General features: G+C 40.1%; 1 protein-coding gene and 1 non-coding gene across 2 annotated transcripts; one reads left to right on the top strand and one right to left on the bottom strand.

Annotated features, from left to right (window-relative positions):
- LOC117821294 (protein kinase C delta type-like) lies at positions 1-22492 on the bottom strand. The gene is made up of 17 exons (XM_034695471.1): positions 22304-22492; positions 8932-9062; positions 8417-8689; positions 5695-5863; positions 4911-4942; positions 4728-4813; positions 4179-4308; positions 3933-4033; positions 3722-3806; positions 3425-3552; positions 3007-3180; positions 2732-2823; positions 2533-2595; positions 2215-2353; positions 1731-1919; positions 1455-1583; positions 1-1308 (listed from the first exon to the last, which is right to left on the bottom strand). Exons 2-17 carry the CDS (start codon positions 9038-9040, stop codon positions 1150-1152), a joined length of 2058 nt encoding a protein of 685 aa, XP_034551362.1. The 5' UTR covers positions 9041-9062; positions 22304-22492; the 3' UTR covers positions 1-1149.
- On the top strand, positions 7985-8056 carry trnae-cuc. The gene has a single exon. It is a non-coding gene; the product is annotated as a tRNA-Glu (tRNA).
- Positions 22493-26015: the final 3523 nt, after the last annotated feature.

The raw sequence follows: 26015 nt of genomic DNA, 5'->3' as shown, positions 1-26015 counted from the left end.
TGAGCTTAGGATGCATTTATTTATAATCAGTAAAAGATGAGGACAGTAAAAAAGTACACCCATAATTCAGACAGCTCTTGGTGGAGTACATACATTTTTTCCATATACAGCTCTATTATTTTCATGATAACATCCTACATTCAAGTACTATAATACATAAAAGACCCCATGCTTACGGTGAAATGCCCATCCCTCCCACACAGAATAACACATCCTTCAACACATAGATGTTCAGCTTTAGTACCAAACCCCTTATGCAACTTTACAGTATGTCTGATGATAGCCCAAACGATATTATGCATGAATTGATTGTGTGCGTTATGCTTCAGTTACATATACAGCAAGCCATTTGACACAAATTGCACTTAAAAATAAGAGACATCTTGTGCTAAACAAAAACATCTGATTTACTCTTGAGGGTATGTGACACTTAGTTTTCTTGGTGCACCTGCGATTTCTGAAGACAGTGAGGTTGAAAACCATTCACATCTGTATTAACATAACGTCACTTCCAAGGGATTTCAATTCCCCCTATTCTTATGGTACAATTCTTTTTTGATGCCTTTATCTGTCTGTCAGGGGGATCAACAGAGGATTCATTCAAAAACTGACAACAGTAGCAGCATTTACATCTAAAAGGATACCTGCACACAACCCTCATATTTGTATGCATTCGGTAACACACAAACACTCACAGGTAGGGTGTTATAGGAGAAAATGAGGGGAGAGTACATTATGTACCACTAAACTCTGATAACTTATATGTGCAATGTCTAGTCTATATACATGGTTTTGCCTGTGAATACAATTTTCAGATACAGTACATTGGATGATTATATGGATTCAAAATGTGATCACTAGGAACAGTGATAAAGAGAAAATCAAAGTCACTGAACCCCCAGCATTGATTTAAGTATCAGTTATGTGGAAGAATCTCCCTTAATTTCCTGGAGTTTTATAATCTCTTGCACACCTACTGTATACAGTCAGCAAATGTCCTGGTGTCATAACTTATCATCCTCTGACATAGTCAGGCCAAAGTCTTTAATGCTCTATTTCTCCATCCAGTTGAACTCAGACCATAAGACAAACCAGTAATTAGGCTTGCATCCCATTTCAACCATGTTGGGGGAGTCATTTAGTTTTTTTTTATTTGCTTATCATATGTTCCAGTTTGGGGTTGATAAAGGAAAAGCCAGCGAATGCTGTCTGGTCCATGGAGTCGATGAGGTTCTTGTCGGCGTGGGAGAGACGTGGCTTCTCACTCAGGAACTCTCTGTCAAAATTGCTGCAGTCTCCAGGGGATTTCTGTGGGTGGCAGGTCAGAGATTTCTGTCAGGTTAATGGACTTAAGCATCCTGAGGTGACCAGTATACTAGGTACTTGCTATCATATTTATACACATTTTTTTCAGGTTCATTAGTTTGTTTAGAAATAAGATCACAAGCTCATACCACTTTGGGCTTGAAAGGGGGATCCACTCCTCTCTTCTCCAGGGCTGGCCAGTTGATGCTTTTAAAGAATGGGTGTGTACGGATATCACCCACCACACCCAACCTGCGTGTGGGATCTCGCTCAAACAGCTGGAATATTGATGGAGGGAAAGAAGCTCATGTTATTTCATTACTATGATACTGAGGGATGTACGCTTAAATCCTCATATGTAAAGATGTTGTTTCTCACTGAGGTATAAAAAGGTTTCTAAACAATGCGTGTAGTCTTATAATTACCAGCTCAAGCAGGCTCTTGGCCTCCTTGGTGATCCATCGAGGGTAGTGAGGGCTGTCTGATCTGATGGATTCAAACAGCTCATCCTCATCATCGCCTTGGAAAGGCGACTGACCAATCAGCATCTCGTACACCAGCACACCAAAAGACCACCAGTCTACTGAGAAGGTGTACTTCTGTCCAAGCAGGATCTGAGATGAGAGACAGTTTCAAAAAAGACGTAAGTATGGAGAAGAAAGAACGTGGACATGATGTCCAGATGGAAGCTGTTGTTCACCAGTTTAACAGAAGCCCAGTTAATAACTGTGCTATCAAGACTTGTGCTGGTGCTGCTATGCCTCCTCATGGCCACTAGAGGTCATATATGTTCTGGATGGCATGAAGAGGCCTCACATTTATACATATTATTTCATGACAAAATGGCCTCAGAGGGATTTTACAGGAAAATAAGTAATATGAAATGTGACATGAGCCACTAATGTGTACCTCGGGTGCGATGTAGTCTGGAGTCCCACAGAATGTGGTGGCTCTGGCATCTCCAACCACGTTCTCTTTGCACATGCCAAAGTCTGCTATCTTAATGTGCCCGTCTTTGTCCAGCATCACATTGTCCAGCTTCAGATCTCTGAAGAGTCACGGCAAGAGATTTATACAAAATAAGAGGAGTTCTGTTGTTGTAGTATATTTATTTTGAATTACTGCAGTCTAAAATACAAAAAGAGATTCACTGAGTCTTTCCTGTTTCACCAAGAGGTGGAATATCAAGGTGGCAGACAAAAGCACAGTTTGGCTTCTGGATCTTACCTGTAGATTATTCCTTTTGAGTGGAGGAACTGTAGTCCGACAATTATCTCAGCACCATAGAACCTGAAGGTTGAAACATGTAAACCACAATTAAACACAGTTTCACTGTGCTGAAGCTAAAGGCACAGACATGACATTACAGAAAATGACAGTTGCTGTATTGCTCATAGTTCTTCACACAGTCACTCAGTGTGCTTACGTGGCTCTGTTGAGATCGAAGCGGCCTTTGTCTTGGATGTGAAACATCAAGTCACCTCCATTCAGGTACTCCATTACAAAGAAGAGGTGCTCCTGGGCAAACAACACATAACTGTCAGCTCACCATCGCAGACAAATGTGAGAGATTCAGGGGGGCTGGGGTAGTGTGTCTTTCTCCACAACAAGCAATTGTTTTTCTTACTGTTGAAGCCAAGGTGCAGCCGGTATCATGAAACAAGCGTGCCTACACTTATAACATGCTCTGTAAGGGCTTACTTTAGACTGGAATGTAGAGTAGAGGTGTGTGAGGAAAGGGTTCTCCCAAGCAAGGGCCAGAACTCTCTTTTCCACCATGGTACACTCCACGTCATCGTCCATGAGAACCACATCCTTCTTCAGAACCTTCACTGCAAAGAACTGCCCCTGCCCCTTCAGCTCTGCCAGCAGCACCTGAAGTATCACAATCATTGGGAGTGAGTACTTCATCAGTGTGATCACACCAGCTCCATGGAGCATAATCAGAAATCAATAAAAAAAGATCTATAAGAATAAAAATACATTTTCACAATTTATGTGTACAATTTGTAACACGTTTTATATTTTATGTTTACATTGTTGACAATTTCTGTGACTTCACAATCATTTTACAATAAATTCAGAAAAGGAATTCAAAGAAAGAGGAAATTTAGTCGACCTTGCCAAAGCTGCCTTTTCCCAGCACCTTGTGGAGTACCAGCTGGTTGAGAGTTAGGCGCACCCGGGGCGATGTGGGTGCGGCTGGGGTTGGGCTCACACCGTCAGTTACCTTTCCATTTCTGCTTGCTGTAAACACAATTGTACTGACAGAGTAAATACACATGCAAACCTGAATGCAAAATGATATGCAAACTCATACAACAAAGACACACAGATAGTCAGCAACAATGCCACGCCTATTCTTCAGAGCAAACCTCAGTTTTAATCAAACAAATATGTACTACTGTTAACTCACCACTAGGGTCCACTGTTGCATTATTGATGTCTTGATAGATCCCAATATCTGCTGCACCAGAGTCAGACTTCCTCATACTAGATTTCTAGAGAGAAAATAATCTTTTGCTTAAGCATTCATCAACTGTCAACAATTCACTCATAATTTTCAAAAAACATTTAATGGACACACAGTTCACCCAAACTGAAATAAACGTAGTAATTGTGCAAACCTGGGTGACTTGAGACAGAGCCTCTGCAAGTAGTTTCTGGTTGATCCCACACAGATTGGCCACTTTCTTTTTACAGTTGCCATGTACATTCATGCCACAATCTGGTCAGAGGTGTGACAAATGCATGAGCAGAGAGACGGGATACAATGAAAGACACATTTGTCAGAGGTATGGCCGGAAGAAGGGGGAAGTCAGATATAACATTTGAGAAAAGATAAAAAAACATAAAGAACAAATGCAGCTCACCTTCACATTTAAGGCCCTGTTTGTAGAGACCCCACAGAAGACTGCCACAGTGGTCACAGAATGTGGGGCTCTTGTAGTTATAATGCTTGAAGCGATGTGGCATATCAATGTTGAAGCGCTCTTTCTGGAACTAAAACACAAAAACACATTAAATTCACAACATCTGATGATTTCACAGGCACATGGGGACTATGAGAGGCAGGTACAGTCAAAACAAATCAAACCAACCCCCTTTATTTAAGAATACATCTCTTTGTATTTGAATAACCATCAAGTAATAAAACCACTTGTATGTGTTTTGTAAACTTTGGTTGTATCTGTGTTATGTTGGAATGAAGTTGTGAAGCCTTCAATCATGAAAAGTTTGCATTGTTTCTCGTAAGAAATGAAATAACATAGTAAATTAAATAAATGAAACACAGTTATTATTGAACCATAGCTTGGAAGGAAGATACTGCTAGAACTGTTAAACAAACTGCAGTTCCCTATCAGCGACAGATCTGAGTTGAGGTTCTGCAATGATGTTGGAAAAAAATTAACTTTGCTCACCACAGTGTCTCGACTGTTGGCTGCGGTCCCAGTGCACCTGCCAATGATGATTTCGATGCATTTCTTGTGGATTGCTGCATTGCATTCTGGGTGAAATAAATGTGCAAATATTGTGTAAAGAGAGAACGATTCTAAAGAATAAAATCTGACTAAAATGCATAAAGAGGCCAATGAAAAACTCACGCCTGCACTTGTAACCTTGCTTGTTGAGACCCCTGTATGGGAGAAAAGGAAGTTGAGTGTGGTACCAGCAAAACAGGAAGATATCTTTCCCTCTTTAGATCATGAGATGTTATAAATGCCTGAATGCTATGTGACCATAGAGTCCCATTTATATGCAGTAAAGGAAACATCCCCAGCCCGTCTGTAAAGCTGTGGTTTGGGAGATAGGAAAGACCTTGGCTCACAAATTGCGCTGCTAACACAGTTGGAACACGACATGACAGCCTTGTGGGATTTCCCCAGACAGTGACTCGCTCTCACAATAGCAACCCTGCTGCTGTTCCTACCATTACTAACCCCCTACCCAAACTGCTCCTTTTAGAAAACTGGAACTGCTACAAATAGGTCTTTTAAGAAACACTCTCAGGGGGGCTGGACAATTCTTATTGGAAAACTGATGTTTTGGTCTTACTGGGGATCTAGGGAACACAGTGGCCGAAAGCACAAGTGTTCAGCAATTATCAAAGTAAGTGCCATCAAAATAAAAGCACAACACTGATTGTAATAATGATGTAGTCAAACAAGCAGGCAGGCAAATTAGCTGCTTGTGGCTATGTCATGCTTGACACAGAGATGTTGGAAATTACCACCATGGTTGCTGTGCAGGATTCAATGTATACAAAATATATACTGCACAGCAAACTGAAAGATGTAACGTATATGCTAACAAGCTAATATAACCAAAAATATATTTGCACATCATATATGAATGTAATGTGACAAAAAGCAGGACCAGGCATCTTACCAGAGGAACTCTCTGCAGACGGAGCAGAAGGTGGGTTGGCCAAAGAAGGTGGCTGTGAACTCATGGTTCTTGATGATGTGAACTTTAGGCTGCTTGAACGCTCCTCTCCTCCTGTTGAGGGTTGTAACTCCATCCTCAGGAACAACCTTCACTGATGGCTTACAAGGCCCTGTAGTGAGTGATCAGGTTACAAATTAGACCTCTTCACATTCAACATTCTTTACATGTTATAAGTTTTCATCGACAAATGAAATAGAGACTGATAAGTATGAGGTTTGAGTCTGATCTTTATAATTCATTATTCCATTCCTAATGAACTATTTCGAAATCAGCTACAATGAGTGTGTGTATCTACAAAGATCAAAAAACATATGCTTTACGCTCCTGCAACACTTTACACTGTGTGTTCCCCGTGTTCGGACAGAGTTCGGTAAGAGAGAATTTAGTTTTGCTGCTCCTACTGCTTGGATATGCTCCAGAAGGACTTGAAATTGTCAGATCTTATCTCACTTGACGCCTTTGGCTCCATCTTAAATGAAAGACAGACCCCAGAACAGTGCCTGTGTTTCTAAATGCCGTTTGTGACCACAAATTGCGCTTTATTTGCAAATGAGTTGTACTTTTCAATTATTGATTGTTTCTACATACTGTCTGTTTATATGCTCCATGTTGTTGAGTTGTGCTATTTATTATGACGTGTGCTGCTGACCTCTTCGCCAGGTCGCCCTTGTAAATGAGGTCTTGATCTCAATAGGTCTCATCTGGTTAAATAAAGATTAAATACTTTTTTTTTTTTAAATGAGCACACGTTGTTTTGTCAAAAAACCTACAAGTTGGAAGAGTCCAGGGTTGCTACTGTTTAATGGAGGGCAAACTAAGAAAAAAAACATCTTGGATAAGCAGTTGACTGACACAAGTCAAGGGGCTGGGGTCAAAGGTCACCTTTTGATGACTGAAAAAGAGGTGTGAGAGAGGTAAACAAAGGAGATAGAGAGGATAGTTGGATGGATAAAAGGGAGTGAGAGGTGGTGTAGGTGGGGCAGTTGAGAAAGAAGTAGCCCTAGAGAGACATGTGATGGACGGGGAAATGTGGGGAGAGTGACGATGTGTGAGGGAGATAAACGTATTTCCTCTCTGTCACTCTACTGACAGATGTTTTTGTTTGGAGAGCACTTCAGTAAACTGAGCCAAAAAAAGCAGGAGTGAGACAGAGGGCGAGAGGAAGAAGACGGGGGAGTAAGACAGCATTAAGAGCTGTTCACACATGCCTTAAAATACTCCGGGCTGCTTTTCAGGAAACCTGTGGAGTGTGTAGGTGGGAGCTCATGGCATTTGGAGCTCTCTCATAACAGGCAACACACCCCTCTCTCATGACCCTATCCAACCCTGAACAGTGCAACAAGACTGTGTCGCCCCACGCAGGGACTCCCCCTGAATAAAAACAAGTCTTTAAATCTTACTGAATCCAGCCCCATGCTGGCAGACGGCTGTGTCTATATAAACTGGGTTCCCTGTCTGGGTTAGCGACTTGATACATCACTACCAGTCAGTGCTATTTCACTTCTGGTTTTAACAGAGAAGTGAAACAAAGGCCTGCAGTTAAAAGCAGATATGACAGCAATTTGATGTTAAATTCAAACATTCTATGGAGGATCATTTCAGATGCTATTCAAAATGTTGAGCTGGCCTTGTCTTAGTACGGTGTAAAATCGTCAAATGACTTAGTTGTTCACCCTTTATGCATGACAAGATAAAACAGGAAGATATAGAACTATTCATCAAAATAAAATAAGAACATAAGGATATCCTATGGTACAACGCACCATAAGCCTACTTACTGCATGCATTTGTTTCCCTCTAGGAACACTGTCATTCACTGTATCAATAGATAGATACAGACGTTTAGTCAGTAATACTCTGAGCCTTTGTGCAGAACTCCCACATTGAGTGTTCTGGCAACATAGTTATACCTGCAGTCTGCCGACATGCTTAGTGAGAGAAATGTCTCCTGCATGACATAGAGATAAAGGAACTCTGGAGGACACCTTATTGCAGGGCATTTAGTGTGAGGTCCACAATGAACATAATGTCAGCTGTGGTTGAGTAGAAGGTGTGGGGAAAGGATGAAGCAGTTATTTCTGTCAGTAGAGGGCACTGCCTATCAACGACAAAGGGGAATGACTTTCTGCTACATGAGAGAGGTGGGGGAGGAGAAATGAAGAAAGGGGGGAGGGGGTTGTTTCCCATCAGTTATGCCAAGCACTTTATCTAATTCAGCTATTTTTGCCACTCCCTGGTGGTCTAGTGGTTAGGATTCGGCGCTCTCACCGCCGCGGCCCGGGTTCGATTCCCGGTCAGGGAACACAGTTTTAAAGGTCTTCTCAACACATTCTAAATCACTTCATTCATCATCTTTGTTTCTAAAGAACACAGTTTTCTACCAGCGGGGAACAATTTTCAAAAACAGGCACACCATTACCCATCAGGATTTAGCAATATTTTGAAGCTTAATATGATTGCTGTTGTCAAGCCACCACATAAGTTGGTATGCAACTGTGGACTGAATTTGACCAAACAACATACACATGATCCTGATAGAGCAGAATGATTTCTGAGTGTTAAACAATATAAAATATGTTGTTTTGTTAAACATATCTAATATTAAAGAAAAACACAAAGGTTTAATCCAGTTTTTCAGAAGCTTTACTTCAAAGCAGTTTACCTGCGTCAGTGTCTTCCAGGAAAAACTGGACAGCCATTTGGACCTTCCCTGTAGGATGCAGGTCCACCCAGAACTCAGCACGACTATTGGTCTTTGACTTCTTACAGCGCTCAGCCAGTACAGACACCCCAACCGTGGCCTTCGCCAATGGCTCTTCCGTACTCTGCATGAGGACCACCTCTAAGACCCGTCCCTCGTAGATGTGAGCATCAAAAGTGGATTTCCAAGCTGGATACATGGTGGGCTTCCTCTGGACCAAGGTCTTTCCTCGCTCTGTCAAAGGAGATTATCATTATGATAAAAAAAGCTGTCTTGTTTTATTCTCAGTAAAGTCGAAGCAGAGGTAAAGATACAGAAAAAGGGTCTTCAGCTGTTCGGGGATCATTGTGCTTATGATGATTCTTAGTATTTGGCTGTGACGGCCGTTAAACTTGTGTCGTCACTTTATGTACTTTTCAACACTTTAGTCGAGACAGACTTAAAGTGCAAACATGTGTGTTTGTGTATGTACATACCTGTGTTGACTGACTCCTTCACCTTGATGGCACAGATGGGAGGTCCAGACAGAGGAGGCAGAGCGCCAACATCATAATCATTGAAGGCGATACGCAGGAAGGGTGCCATGGTGACTGCTCACATAAGCCTCCTGGAAAAAGACAGAGACTCCCTGTGAGAACATCATACAGACAAACAGACACACACTCATATAGGCTTTTATTGCATAAGTCCGTCACTTTAAACAAGATGGATGACAGTCAGTGACTTACAGTGTTCTCTTAAGGGAGGAAGCAGACATTTCTCACTCAAGACTCAACTTATGAAACTGGCTACTAGAATTAAGGGGAAGAATGAGCTGAGTGGTCATCCCAAAGTGTGTACATACGAGCAGGAGCACATGAGACAGAGAGAAACAGAAAATGAAAAGATCACATCTCTGAGACAAACAGAGTCAAAGTGTTAGTGGAAAAGACAACCTGAGGTTAGAAGATAAGCAGAAGTGTCTTGTGCAACTTAAATGTTTCCTTTCTGATCATTGAAAACCTGCTCCTCAAACATCTGTCTCTACCTGGTCAGCTGATCTATCTGGGTCTGTGGTCTTATTTAAAGGACACTCTGAGCCTTACAGTCACCATTAGCATCAGTCATGTCAAATGTAAGTAATGTGGGAGGTGACAAACAGTCCTGTTTTGGAGAGTTATTTGGTTAAGTTTCAGTGTTTATCTTTACTGTAAACATTTCCTGCAGTCAAATGCTAAGTCAGTGCTTTTTAACGGTGCCTCAATGTTCTATTTGGTTGTTTTGTTGTACCCCACTGCTTGACTATGAATATTTCCGAGTCATTCGACAGAGGCACAGCGCTGCCTTGAAGGCCATTTCTGAAGAACTGCAACATGACCTCCATTATAAGAAGATTCATTTTTATTGTAAGTCATTTACAAAAGTATTCACCTAACTGCATGTATTATAACCACTTGAATACAAAATAATCTCGGTTTATTCATTTCAAATAAAAAATTAAATTAGCATAAGTACAAAGCTGAAACATAAACAAACTTGAAAAAAGTATGAATCCTCTTTCACCTTCTAACTGCACTGCTGCACTGACAGCTCTGTAAAAGCTCCACTTTTCACGTGTTTTGTAAACGTCCTCTTTCTACTGTTTCTTATGGAAGGACTATAAACTGTATTAATGGACGTAGTATCCATGACATCACCCATGTGTTTCTGAAGCGCTGTTTTGAAGCCAATCGACAGTGGGAAGCACATTGGAAATGCTGAACACAACATGACTGCTGCCGAGCAAGTGTGAGGTAAAGAGGCGGGCTTTGAGCCTCCAAGCCAACAGCTACAGTGTTCCCGCCTGTCAGTCAAGTCATCTGTGCCTCTCATAATGGGAAACTCATAATGTTAATACCTTCGAATTGCCGTGTTATGAAAAAAATTCGCCCGCCGTACAGTGCTTAGACTGTATATAAAATGGACGTCATCTTGCTCGACTCGAAGTGAGGCTGCCACAAAAACTGTTCCCCCTAGTGTCTGGCTGCAGTATAGGTCAAAAACTCACTCTCCCCATTCATTTGAATGGGGCTGCAGTCAAACTTAAAAAAATAAATACATGTTGTACCAATGTTTCTCACATCCGTATGCTGTGGTGATATGTAGTTATTATTTGACTGTTTTGTGTCCAAGGCCTGTTTTTCTGAACAGTTTCTTTTTCGTTAGTTATCAGAGGTTAAAAGAGGGGTTTTACTTCCGGATTAACTTTGATTGAAAGCTGCCGTAGAGAGACACTCCATAGGACCACAGGACGTACACTGTAGGGCGGAGCTTGTTATCGTGGAAACACACAAATTCCCTACTGTGCAGACTTTGGCCAAAAAGATGTCTGCGTTCTGGACACAGCGTCATCTACCTCGCTGACCTACCCCCATCTATACCTTTTCCCTCAATGTTCATGAAGCATTGATTGGTTCAGTCTTAGTACAAGGTGTGAGTTAGTATCACATACAATACAGTATCACACCAGCAGCCTGAATGTGTCAGAAGAACAAACTTCAGCGGTGTGTTTTCAGCTATGTGACACAGTTAAGGATGCAGCGATAACCCGTTCCACTTTGAGCCGCACTTTAAAATCTCATGCTTATTTAATCGTACAGGCTCAGCTAGTCCTCTGTTGTCTCTCTCAATAATGTTTGGTACATTATGTTTGGCGCAACCTGCACGGAACGAAAACAAAGTGACACCAGTAATGCACCAGCTTAATGTGCCGTGCTTATCAAGAGACACGGAGGCTACGCTGCATTATCTTAACTATGGCAGAGCGACCAAGCAGAGGGACCAACAAATAAAGTAAGCAGTGTGGGAGCATCTCGGATACACAGAGAATGACTAAGGAGTTATTTGAGATAATGGAGCACCCATCTGCAAAACCTGCTGTAAAAAAGTTGTAGCAAGTGGTATCAAGCACATAAAAACTTGACGAAGCATCAGCGGGATCACCACCCAGTTTCACCAAAGGAACTGTAGTAACACACACATATGGATCCTTCCATGTTATTGAGGCTCTCACACCAGTGTTAAGATATGCTATGTCACAGTTTAGCAGGACCCAGGGGGAATATTAGCCTACATCCTCGTTTTCTAAAGCAGCAATACAATCCAGCTGAATTCCTCCACACAGCACTTTTTTGAGCCTTTAAGTTCCTTAACTTGAGCTCATGTAGCTTCAGCCTCCTGCTCCATTAACATAATCTTGGCTTATTCATTTCAAAGACAGAGAATGCCTGATTTCAGGAAAACAGCAACTACTCAATGAGTTTTGGTGCTCTATGAAATGGCAATACCTTTGCAGTAACTTTTAACCCTCCTGTTATGTTGTGGGTCAAATGTCAAATTGACCCATTTTAAAGTTTAAAAAGAAAACAAATTTGCTATGAAACTTCTTCTGCTTGGCTTAATTTGCATAAACAACATACACAATGAAAACGGCTCATTTCACACATTTTCAATAAGTACATTTGCACTACATAAAAAAAAAATTACAAATGTAAAATAAAAATAAAATAAATTAAAAAATCCATGTCATGTAAAACTATTTCATTAATATTTAGGGCTTTTCAATGTACATTAAAAAAAATTAACATTAATTTACATAAAAAAACAAGTGAGTTATCCTCATTGAACCATGATCTGTGAGAGTTAATAAACACCATTGCACTTAATATTGATTTAAATGGTTAGTAATGGAGTTAATAATGAGATTTTTAAAAAAATTATTGGGATTTTTTTGGGTTCGGACACTTGAATCATTAAATATGCCCTGGGTCAAGTTGACCCAGGAACATTATTGCTGTATCTAAGTAATAGACATAACATAAGCAGGGTTAAAAAGCTAAATGCACATATTTTAGGACTATGATTATGTAAGACAGTAAATGTACCCTGGTCTCTTATTTCATATGACATATGGAATCACAAGCAGTTTAAATACTACTTTACCTTAACAGGTGTGAATGTGTGCCCTTCTACAAATGTGTGCAGTCAAACTTTGAGTTAATAATTTGACTCCCTCAGAATCTGTAAGCGTAGGAGGCAGCTTGGAGCTACATAGACGGGCTTGTGACGGGAAATGTATTAGATTGATATTCCAGACAAGCAAGAAACATCTGGAAGGGGAAGTGAAGGACTTACTCTGACACTGCATGGGCCCTCACATCAGTGCCTTTTTTTTAACCCCCTGCTGCTACTTATGACTGAGACTACAAAGAACCCAGTTAGATTTCGAGTTCACTGGTTACTGAAGTGCCGAGTAAACACAGATTTTGACCTATAATCTTGTGTCTAAATGGTATAACATCTGGTTGTAGATGTGTATGTGAACTAAAGTCCTAAAGTTGAGTAGTAATAAACGCCTCTGGGCATTTAGATATATTGTATTCTTGTAACTAAGAATGCATATAGCAATCTTGAAATGTAGAGGCATGTTAAGGATTCATTTGGATTTCTGACAGTCCAACTCGTTTGGCTTAGAACGACACATTTCTGTTGCTTTCAAGGGATTTCACTGTGACCCTTGAGGCTAAACAAGTGACTGTGTCTGAGTGAGGTTAGGAGAGTCAAGACACTTTTAGAGCACTTATCATGACATGGCCCATGCACAAACACACACATTCACACTCTCTCTCACACACACACACACACACACACACACACACACACACACACACTCACAAAGCAAACAATTGAATTCAAAGTTATTGAGTATACCAGATGTGAAATGCATACAAAGACGTCCTTTTGAAAAGTCCATTTCCAAATTTCTCTCCACTGTACACACACACACACACACACACACACACACACACACACACACACACACACACTCACGCACACACACACACACACACACACTTTCTCATGTACACATACACAAGCAGTGGTACATAGAAAAGAGGGCCTTGTTTCCCCAGAGAGAGTGGAAAAAATGAGCACATGCAATTGGGGAAGGGGTGGGTAGAGGAAAAGAGCATGAGGGAGGGAAAGAAAAAAAGAGACAGAAAACACACTGTGGCTATGAGCAGCTGGGAGGATACATCAGACGAAATGATACAACAGTGTGCTGACAGTAGAAGCAGACACAATGAGGCAGATTTGTCCATGTGGAATCAAGGTGCATTTAGCTTTTGTCATAGACTGTAAGGACTGCCAAATAGTAAATATCTGGCTGGGCTCCCTGTATGTGACGAACGTGTTAACTTACCACACAAAATAATTCATTCTGGAAGAAGGCAGTGTGTGCAGAAACATGACAACATGTAAGAAACTAGAATTTCATAACATAACCCTTGACTTGACTTGAAAATTACAGGTTATATCACGACAAAGAAAACACCTTTAGTTCAAGATGACAACAATGTTCCATTGCATGCATGGCAGCACAACAAACTGAGACAGAGATATGTGACTGTCTGTCTGCAAAAGATACGCTACCATCAGAGTGATGCTCAGAGATGCCCTGCAAACAAGTCAAATGTTTGGTATGCAATGAGTAAGAAGAGATGTCATTGAGGGGAAGAAGTCATCCCGCAGGTCGAGCAGGTTTGGGGACCTTCTGTTTGTCGACCTTTTATCTGCAGGTTCTAACAAAGACAGGTGCAATTACACAGAGAGCACCAACCACAGATCACAAACAAAAGCTGTGTTGTGTTCGTCTGTTATCGTGCTCTGAATGAAAACTGAGAAGTTAATGAATTCTGCGACTTGCAGAATTGAACTGGAAACTCCAGAATCATTCAAAAATGTCCTTACATTGCAAAACCCTAAATGTGTTTCATCTGCCAAATCTGAACAGCTGAAAGCACTCAGAGTGTTCTGTTATATATTCAATTCACAGGGGGAGCGTCGGACAAGAGACCACTGAGAAATAGTTCATGCTGACATGAACAGGTATTTAGTTCCATAATAACAAGGGAGATTTGCTGACACCAACAGGAGCCTGCATCATAATTGTTTATGTCCATGTTTGGTTAGCAGTGTGGAACATGTATTTCATTTATTTTACTGTACATAAGCCCTTCATTTAAAGACAATCCAGCAAGACAATTATTTCAATGTGAAAACAAACAATCAGTATTTAAGAAACAGAAGAATGATCTTGACTGAAGCGTAAAGTCAGTTTCTTTACCTTAGTTTAATGAGTATGGGTTTCATTTGCCAATACAAAGGCACAAAGCCTGAGGTGAATACTAGTGCAGTGCCAACCTACTGAAGCATCCTTAGATACCAGGTATGTTATTATAGTGGAAATACACTACAGACAGTCATTGGTGGTAAAGGCGCCAGCATTGGACAAAGTGACTTCTGCAAAGTGTATGGATATTTGTCTGTTTAGATTAGTGGGAGTCTGAAAAAGAATACCTTACCACAAAGCTCTGGTTTTGCCTATAGCTGTCAAACCCATTTACAGAGACTATTCACTACCAACCTGTGGCCCGCACGTCATTCCTTACTTACTCTGCCAGATCTCTACTCTACTCTTATCCTTTAAATAGAAGCATGAAGCATTGGAATTGAAAAAATAATACCTCTCTACATTGTAGGTTTGATATGAATGCAACCACCCTTAAGTCAAAGCTGAGAGCCCCACAGTTTGTTAGATTTTAAATGGAGATTCATTTGGTAAAAGACCACCACAACGGACCTGTGTCATGTCCTATTATTTAACAAATACTTGGTGTTTGGACAGCATTTGTATACTTTACACATATCAGTTACAACTCTAAGACAGTGCAGTGGTCATCAACAGATCATTTTCACAGACAGATTTGGACTGGTCACATTAGAACACATGCACATGTAAGTGCACTGTCAAGAAGTGTGAGTCATCATATGTCCCCATAAGCAATTCCAGTGAACTTGTATTGAAACTGTCTCACCTAAATGGAATGCAGCTATTGTTAATCTAGTTAATAATTATATCAGGGCTATTCCTGGTGTTACATTTCAAAATGTCCCTGTTAAAAAAAAGGCCAAATGCACAGAGTGTAAAGTTGGTTGATTTCTTGACGAATGGAACAAAATCAAAGCAGCAGGAAATAAAGAACGATAACATTTATAATAAAGATGGCTGGATTCCATCAGGCTGCTTTGATTTCAGGTTGTAGTACAGATCAGCTGGCTCACTGTCACACAGGTAAATAGATCAGAGCCTTTGCAAGTGGTCTTTTAATGAGAGCACTTTTCCTATTACGACAAATCAAAATGTCAGATGATGTATTGATGTTAGGTCTTCGTTAATAATATAACATTTAGTACGGTCTAGACCTGCTCTGTTTGTAAATGCGTCTTTGCTGTGATTTGGGGCTATATGAATAAAGATAGATTGATTGATTGATTGATTGATTGATTGATTGATTGATTGATTGATTGATTGATTGATTGATTGATTGATTGATTGATTGATTGTCTGAACTGGATAAACCAACTTGAAGAGAAATGTTGGAAAAAATAGACCTAAAGCACATTTAGCACTTTTTGAAGCCACTCGATTACCTTTTAATCTGAACTGATCTTCTTTACAAGTGTTCAATACAGCGACTCCAGCTGCTGTTTGTTTATGCAAAGTTAAATGGGGCTGTGGGGGAGTCAAAAATGGGTCTGTTTTAGTGCCAGAGGTAGACCTTAGTGATTAAAAACTGGTCCGACAGTTTAAAAAAGATGAAAGCTTCAAAGTAAGATGCTGATGTCAGATAAACCTGCTGGGAAAATTCAGTCTCGATATATTCACCAGATACCAAGGAATTTTAATGTTACATAACAGAAGAGAGCTGTCAGTCCAGTTGTTTGGCTGTTTTCTGGCTCACTCGATGCTGCCATGTTATGCAAAAAGGAAGGGAGTGCGGGAAATAAACCTGTAGTTTAAATTACAGTACATTCAGTGGTAAACCCTAAAAAAAATAGAATAGGAACAAAGAGGAATAAAATGTTATTAAGCTTTTGGTTTCCATGTCCTTGCTCTTTTTAGTCCCTTTCCATTAACGGACTTTACTATAAAACCACAAGTGACACAAAGAGAGGAAATTATGTTAGAGATGGAGCTTTTACAATATTGTGGCGACATTGAAGTGGCGGGAGGGATGCACAATATTGGACTGCTGCCAATATATACTGTATAAATGTGTGAGTGTTTTCAACATTATTTTGGCTGATGCTCATGCTGGTACCCATATTTATATGCTTTTTTAATTTTCATTTGAAAGAACACCAAGTCTTTCCTGTACTAGAATTTACCTGTTACTCATGATGTTACAGATGATTTGTTTTGGAAATAGACATCAAATTTGATTCTCTGATAAATGAAATGTGTATCCTTTAAAATGTATTTATTCTGTCTGGCTTTTATGTAGGGTTTAACAATCATATTCCTTTACTTTTTACTTTTATATTGATTTTAATGTTGTTTTATGATTTGATTCATTTTAACTATATATTTTTATTTCTAATTATCTACTCAGTTTTATTGATATTTTTAGCCTTAATTCTATTTTCAACTCTCATCATTACCCCTTTGGTAATCTTAACTATTTAAATTGTTAATGTTAATTTGATGCTTCAACTCATTTTAATTACATATATTTCATCGTTGTTAGTGTGCATTAGTCTCTACTTTAAAATCCATTTTTGTTTTTTAATATGCCTTTCCATTATTTTATTTCCGCCTCTTTCTCCTTTTCAATCGCTGTAAAGTACTTTGGATTTCATTTGATTTGTATGGAAGGTGCTATATAAATAAAGCTTTATTGATTGATTGATTTTTGAATACAGACATTCTGCAATGTGTTTGTTCTGACACTTAAAGTACTTTCATACAGCCAACATGTTGCTAATAGACTTCTAATGCTGATGTAAAAAGGGAATTTAGTGACATTCTAATCACTGTACAGTTATATTGTTAGTAATGCTTGATAGTTGTGCATGTTTATGACAAATTCAGTGTGTCATTGAAGTAAAAGTCAGTTGACAAGTCTGTACCCCCGGGGTAGATGCTCTTGTAGATAGAGATCTGTGACCAGTGTTCATTCTATGTTTGGCAGTAAAATTGAGCTTGTGCTACATATGGTATAGATACATGGTTGAATAAAGAGCTCTATAGCAGAGCAACATTATGCCCCACTATGTAATAGCTTCATTTACTATTTCATTTCAAGTTATTAATGAAAATAGTTCAGAGAAATTCTCAGAAACTCTTTCGGTGAGGTAAGGCGGCGTGTATTTGAGTATTAACAGCGTGTACTCTGCGTGCACACACTAATAACCTTGAACAAAGCAGCCTTTAATGAACTTCAGTGGGGACTGGCTCCAAAGAATCGTAGCCTTTCTTTCACACACCGAGGTTAATTTCTAACAACTCCTCCCCAACCACACACACACACACACACGCACGTGCACACACACAACCACACACAGGTTATGTCAACACAGTTTATTACAGCAGTGGCCAGGGGAGACACCAACGCCCACAGGCAACAAAAAAAAGCATGAAAACGTGCATTTAACCTCTGTTATGGGTTGTGTTTCTCTGTCACCCTTTCTCACACACACACACACGCTCCAACACACAAATACACACTCAGCAATCAGGTCAAAGCAGGACAGGAAAGAAAAATGAGAGAGATTGGAAGAGGAATGTGATCAGAGCTGAGGTGGCTGGTTCAAGGTCAGAGTCAGATGAATGGCTGTTGTTTTGATACTTTTACCCCAGTGACACTGATGCACTTAAGCTTTGAATCAACATAAGAACGTATGGTGCACACTGTTAATAACTGGATGTTCATACTAACTAGCATTAGCACTAACTTTCTGAGCAGCTATATGTCTGTTAACCTTCTCTGGTTTTAATTTCCTTTCCTCTAAGTATCAGTGAGGCCTTTGGCATGGCGTCAAACCTGCCATACCTGCAAGGAATGAATCCTACCACTGTCTATGAATGTGTGTGTGTGTGTGTGTGAGGGAGTGAGACTGTGTGTACGTGCGCTTGCGTGTGTGTGTGTTTTCTCTCCTCCTGCATTAAGAGTGGTGTCCATTTCCGCCCTGCTCACAGTTCAAGGATTCGTGCTCAAGGCAGCCAAAAAAGAAAGGTGTGTGATCGCATGATGTAGTTTGTGTGAGTACTAGCCTCTTGTATGTGTGCCTTTGTAGGGGGTTGGGGGGGGGGGGGGTTCCAAAAACTACTGTGTCACCTGTGTGTCTGCCTGTATGGGTAGCTTTGTGTAACAGCATGCTTTTTATGCAACATTATGTAAGTGTTGCAGTAACATGCTGTGAGGAAATTAAAGGAAGCTGTTTGTAGGTTTCTGGTGATACATAAAAATTAAAATGAGCCCCAATTTCTTCTTTTTTTGAATAAAAAACTTGACTTTGTTGTAGAACAAGGTCCAAAAAACAACTATCCAGGTAATGAGAAAAATAAAAAATGAAGGATCTTGGCTGCATCAGCATTGAGAGCTGTCTCAACATTCACACCCTTACCCAATAAATTGTAGAGCTAACAAATGTAAGCGTATTCTGCTGGTTCATTGCAGATCTCTTTGTTTGTAAGATAAACGTGTGATAAACAATTATTCAAACACACAACAGACTAATATCTGTCCAATCGTTGCTCTTAAGTATATGAGTCAGTGATGTGTTCATGTGTGTGTCGTACTATCGAGGGATCAGTGCTGCATGGGCAACTCCACACTGAGCAGATGTCCCAACCATGTCCTTCCAGCAGCACACGAAGCCACAAACCAATATTGACACACCAGTAACTGCAGGCAGATGCAGACAGATAGAGTTACCTGTGCTCACAAAGCAGCTCTGCCTCCATAAGAAAACAACAGGATACAGAGTCTTGCTTCAACACAGAGTTGTGTTATAGTGTGTGGCACAAGACTCTTGCAAGCAATTGGGGAACATTTCAAAATAGGATCATGTGTTAGGTGTAGCTGGGGAGCTGACATGTTATGTCAGCTACTGAGGATTCAAGAGGCAAGGTTGTTAACAGCAACAAGAATGTGGACTAATCTCTACAGACACCTTTTAGTCATCCTCCTGACACAAGTCACTTCTTGTACTGTATTGAATGGTGTTGTATATGTGACCCACTTTTTAACTATAGACTACACCCTGTAAAGGTGACGAAGGATAATAAGACAGTTATTTGATGGCAATTCCAGCTGCGAAACCTGAATGCAAAGAAACAAACCTTTGACATTCAAGGTTTGTACACTTAAGTCTCAGCGGATCCATGAAAACCTGCTCCAGGACAGGTTAGACCACAATGCGCCAAGTGCTGTCCTTCATCGTACTCATTGTGTTTGTCATGGCTGTGACACTGGCAGCTCTCTGTGGACCTACACCAGAAACCAGCGGATGAAACCTGGGGTTCAATCCAAGACAAGTCAACTTAAATCAACCAAAGTTCATCATAATGCCTGATTATTGGTTCCTTTTTACAATCTGCTTGATTCAATAATCAGTTTCTACCTGCAGGACCCCCATGAGGACTTTGTAAGAAGAGAGATGTTCTAATTAAAACATTTTACAGATTCTGTCTTTCTTTTTGGTACTAATTTCAAACCCCCTGATTATTTTTTTCCCTGTATCTAACAACTTTTGTCGTACTGCCAAAGTATAGATGTTACATGTTTGCTCATTTTAAGATCTAAATGAACAAAACCTAACCTGATAAAACAAGCACAACACCTGAAAACAGGTTAAGCTAACATTAACAGCAGCTTTGCTCTGGGCCTTTTCTGTTGTCCTGGTTCCATATTGGAGCATAAATAAACCCTGATGAGATAATAATTTTGTTTTTGTTTTTACTGATTTTTAATCCCTTGTTTACATAAGAAAATACTTCCTTAATATGGAATTAAACTGGTAATAACTGGGATTTTGGCGGCTTTGCACAAGGTGACACACTCCACTTGCAGTGCACTGTGATTAACATCTTGATAAGTTATAATATCAGATCAGTGCATGGAGTGGTGTACCGGTGATACAACAAACTAGTGTTGTAGTCAAGACCACATCAACCAAGACCAAGACATGTCGGAGACCAGAGTGCACCGAGACCAAGACAACACCAAGACATTTAGGGATCGAGACCGATATCAAGACCAAGACCAAGGCAGGGCAAGACCGAGACAAGACAAAGACCATATATATCAATGAGAAATCCTTATGAGGGTTAACAAAATATAAGACTTCTGTTTATTGTATTAAAGTTTGCTTTAAATACAATTGAAAGTAACAAACAAGGTTTGGTTTTGTCTTTGTTGCCTTTCTTTTGACGCGCTGTGAGACTTTTGGCTCCTGAAGTTTCGTTTTTGTCTTCGTTAGTTTAACTTTTGCTTTAGATGAGAGTTAAAACTGTGTTTTCTGTTGCCTGTGGTCTCAGACGAGGTAGGAGGTTGTAGGGGTAAATGCGCAGGATTGTTTTGTCAAGCCTTTCTTTTCTCATTAGTTGTGTACATTTTTTTATTTTAGATAATATTTGTAGTGTTTTTATCTGATGGGTTATAGGTGTTGAAACAGAGTGCATCAGTTGGGGTCTCGACGGTCTTGATATAAAATATGGAGTTCGCCCAGTCTGAGACCGAGACAAGACCGAGTAAAAATGCTTTGGATTCCGAGACAAGACCGAGACCTTAAATAAGTGGTCTCGAGACCGGTTTCAAGTACTACAACACTACAACATACCGCCTTAAGATTTAGGTTGCATTTAAACATACCTGCCAGCCTGCTCACATGGAACACACTGATTATTAGGAGTTATAACAGCTTAATAGAATAAATGAAACCAATTCAAGAAATGACAATTGAAGCTTTAAATGTCTTTAAGTGGGAAGTGTCAAGGCCACAATAAAGCCGTATTTAATTGGGATAAAGAGCTTCTGGGTAATTGCCCAATGTTTTGGTGCTTTGTGATTATTATGGTGGTCACTGTGTTGAACACCACCCTTTCACCCAAATAGTATCCACCACTGAGTTAGCAAGCTTCACTGCTGAAACGCACTCCTCTGTTGCCATAGGAGACGACACTTGGCTCGAGGAATGTATGTAGCACTCAGACTGCCGTGCTGCCAGTGTGGTTTAAACAGCCTGATGTTCCTGCAGTGGAGGAAAGTCAACTTTGTATACATTAACCTGTAGGCCTGTAAGCCGTGAAACATGGCTTAACTAGCAAAACATCAACTGTAACACAGCGAGAGAGGGAGACATAGAGACAGAGATGAACTTCCTCCTCCACTGCAGCAAGTTCTCTTTACTAAGAGATTCACACTACAGGGATATTACTAAAATGGTACCAAACTTCTCAACATTAACCCCAGAAGAGAAACTGTCAGGGAAAGGGTCAGCAGCTCCTCTGGCTGCTAAATATGTGTCTGCCTGTCACAGCCTGAGGGACGCACCAAGTGAGAATATTGAGACGTGCTGTATGGGTGACACCATTGTTTATTGATGTGTATATAGTAATGTAGGCTATATAATATGTAATGTATATATGTGTATGAATCTTATGCGCTTTGTCAAACATGTCTTTGTTCATGCCAATGAAGCAAATTGAATTGATTTGACATTCCGCGACAGCAGCTCCTCTCTCCCATCTCTCCGGTGATAGCTGCTACTACTGGTGTCAGCTGAGGTTTGCAGTCGACCTATACTTTGTTTGTGAAGTAAAACATCTGCAAAAACTGTGTCACAACAAATACTGGTGACAGTCAAAAACCTGCATGCAAGATAGCAAACTAAGTACCGTTGCCCTAACCGTGATACTGCACCGAGTTCAGGTTTTTACAACCTCGAACAAGTTGAACCACTTCACAATAAACTGTGACTTACCTCTTCCGCTAAGCTGTGCAGGGTCTTGCTTGGTCGAGTTTGTACCGGGTATGGTGTTTGAAACACGGGTCTCCCGGAGTTTGGACTTCAGAAACTCTTGAAAGGTTTAAGGAAGTGTTCACACAGGCTGCTGTGAGGCTCCCTCTGTTCCTCTGTGCGACTCTGTACTGAAGCTCTATAGCAGCGCGCGGGGCAGAGAGGAGTGAATGTGTGACGTCAACCAGGTGAATTCCCAGGGACGCCAACAGAGCGCGCGCAGAAGACACACTGAGTCATAATGTCATAAATTTAGGGGATATTATTATTTGCTCAGGCTTCTTAGTTGTTTTACCTTAATGCATTTTGCTGGACTGGATTGTACGGTGGCCCTGAAGGACAAAACAAATTTACAAAAGATGAAACACTTTTATAAAGTTGGAGACAAATTTATATTTTGGAAAACATTTTTAGATTTTATCAAACAAAAAATAATTAATTACGTTATTCATTTACATTTAAGGAAACACATTTACAAAAGATGAAACACTTTTACAAAGCGGGAGACAATTTTACAAACGACGGAACACTTTTACCATTAAGTCTGCCTCCTTTTAGCCTGACTCTGTTTAGCCTGACTCCGTTTAGCCTGACCCCGTTTAGCCTGAGGCCGTTTCATCTGAATTCTGACACATGATGAAGATTTTGCGGAGATATGACGGAGCTTTTCCGGAGACATGTTGCTTTTTGCTCAGCTGAGGTCTGACACCTCACTCTGAGACCCAAGGATGTCCTAATATGTAAACCATGTCCATCTCCGTTTGGTTTCTCTACATCAAAACAAACTAAATGACCCCTCACTCGATCACTTCCGGTATTTGGTACATTCCCTTTCCGTAAAAATGAAATGTTAATTTGTTTCAGAAATGGTAAAAGTGTTCTGTCGTTTGTAAAATTGTCTCCAACTTTGTAAAAGTGTTTCATCTTTTGTAAATTTGTTTTCTTAAATGTAAATTTGTTTTGGCCTTGTTAAAAGTGTTTTGCTGACCTGATTTTGTTTTATAAAATGTAAAAATGTTTTCCAAAATTTAAACATGTCTCAAACTTTGTAAAAGTGTTTCATCTTTTGTAAATTTGTTTTGTCCTTCAGGGCCACTGTAGGATTGACAGCATTGGGAACTTGATTGAAAACCATTTTTTTCACACATTATCGTGTTTATTTATCAGATTCAGTTTAACTTGAAAGACCTTGTCTGGAAAATGTAACACTGTTTCAGACAATATATCAGCATTAGGAAGTAAACTAAAAGATTGTGAAGCTCCACAAAAACCTAACAAGTGTGCCTCTGGTAAGAAATATGTGAATTTGGCAGGGGAACAAGCAAAACAGAAAAATCAATGCAATGTGTGTGCTGGGCTGCACAACTGGCCTAAGTTCATCTTCTCTTTAACACAGAGAAAGCAGTCTGTGGGCTGGCCCAAACAACCGTGCATTTCCATACTGGCCCTGCCCACAGAACCTCCACATTCCCACTCCTCCTCTCCTGCACAAAGCACAGATCCACGTGGTGCTGAGTCATCAGCCTACGCCCACTTAAACTGAATGACTATAAGAGAGAATAGGTCTGTAAATTTAGACAGTCTGTCTCAGCCCCTAAAGGACTAAAAATAGCTCTAAAAAGGGTGAAAGAATGACGTAAAGAAAAGGTGACAAAGTTTCGATACTGACTGAGATAATTGAGTGAGACCATGGAGTTACTCATCAACCCAACCCCACCACAAAAATGAGGAGCATGGCACAACAACTTAAGAGCAATTTGTTATGTAAAATGAATGAAAGAATGAAGGATGAGTAGACATACACATAGACACACATAGACAAACATACACATACATACAGGCACGCACCCACACAGACACACAGACTACAGACACACACATACACTTTGGCAAATGGACACAAATTTGACTCAAGCACATATATGATGTTTTCAAGATCATTCAAAGCAAACAACTGTGGTCATAACTATGAGCATTACAGGATATCACTTATTTCAGAGAGTCACACCATTTTAAGCTGGTATCCAGTAACACAAACACCAACAACCATAAAACTTGAAGTCCCATGACTGGACTCTTTCCATTACTTTCTCTTCCTGGAAACTTTTCTGTCTTAGATGACGCCACGCTGCACTATAGAAAACCCCAGCTGACAAGGACTTTTGACTAACTGCCCTTGCATGCTCCTCCCATCCCCAATAAACCTGATTATGGCTTTGCCAACTGATATCCTGTGAACTGATATCAAGTGGATTTACACTTGAGGCACTACTTCCTGTGTTTTGTCCCCACAAAGTCATTTTTTAAAAACAGGAACTACACCAAATTGAGGAAGCAAGATTTTCTTCTCAGCACAAGCAAGTGAAAAAGATTTTCTCCCATCACCATTCTTCGATTGAAGAAATACAGGTCAAAGCTGAAGCCATTTTCCACAAGTAACAGGAATGTACTAAACATCATTTCTCAGCAGGTTAGGTTTTCACAATATCAACCCCCCCACCTTGTAAGGGATAAAACAAAATGTTGTTCAGTCTCTAGAAAAAAACTTAAGTATGGCATGACACAGCAGAGACTTAATTCAACTACTAGTTTCTTGTTTTCTGTGCGAGCCAGACTTGTATTCGGGCAGGCAGGGGACCCAGACGGTTCCTGTTGTGATGGCCATTTCTGCCATCTAAGCAGTGCCAGGGCAAACATCAGAGTGAGTAATGAGAGGAACAGACAGAGGGAGGGAGGGAGGGAAAGAGGGAGGGATGAAAAAACAATTCCTAAATAAGGAGAGAAATGGTCCTTTTATCAAGAGACACTAGACCGAAACTGCCTTTCTAACTTTCCTCATTTCCCTTCCTTTCATCAGCTTTATTTCTCTTTCCTTGCTCAATCATCTTGTCCCCTCTTCATTTTTACACACCATTGCCATGTTTCAAGGCTGAGAACTACTTGATTGTGGACAAAGAGGAGTTCAACAGGTTCTCTATTCAAATAGTCTTGCGGCAAACCAGGCCAGTTGCTTCGACAGACATTCATGGCTTAGGCCATACATGGGAAAATGATGAAGGTAAAATATGTCACAAGTGTGTGGCTTATCTTTTGAAAAAAGGGGGTAGTCTTACTTCCCTCTTTTGGATAAGTGGCTTATCTCTCAAGTGCTGATAAGAATGCTGAAAGCACATCTACAAGTGTTTGTTTATCCTTTGGTTAAAAATGCTGTTTCACTATCGGCAGGGCTTTGGTATAATACAATTAGATAGAATAGAATAGAATAAAATACTATGCTACACTATACTATACTATACTATACTAAATGGCATTTCAAACAGCACAACAAGCTGTCTCTTTATCCAACAATGATCAACAAAGAGTAAGCACACATAGCATACATTCTCTATGGACATATGACTGTCAGTGCATTTTACCTCAATCATGCTTAAACTTTTCACGGCTAAAATAAAGGGATTTACAAATTGTATGCCTAATTACAACAACAATAACAAAACACATAATTTAATACATCTCAACAACTTTTCAGGAATACACTGACACATTTAACGTATGATTTTCTTGTCCGATAAATCCATGGGTGACGGTCCTCACAGGCCCCTTAACAGGATGTTACAAAATGATATGATACGAAACAACACAATACAATCAGCTATAAGACAATTACATGTAATAA

Source organism: Notolabrus celidotus, chromosome 1 (assembly GCF_009762535.1).
Source record: "Notolabrus celidotus isolate fNotCel1 chromosome 1, fNotCel1.pri, whole genome shotgun sequence".
In the NCBI taxonomy this organism is placed as follows: Eukaryota; Metazoa; Chordata; class Actinopteri; order Labriformes; family Labridae; genus Notolabrus; species Notolabrus celidotus.
This window is presented reverse-complemented; position numbering and strand designations above follow the sequence as displayed.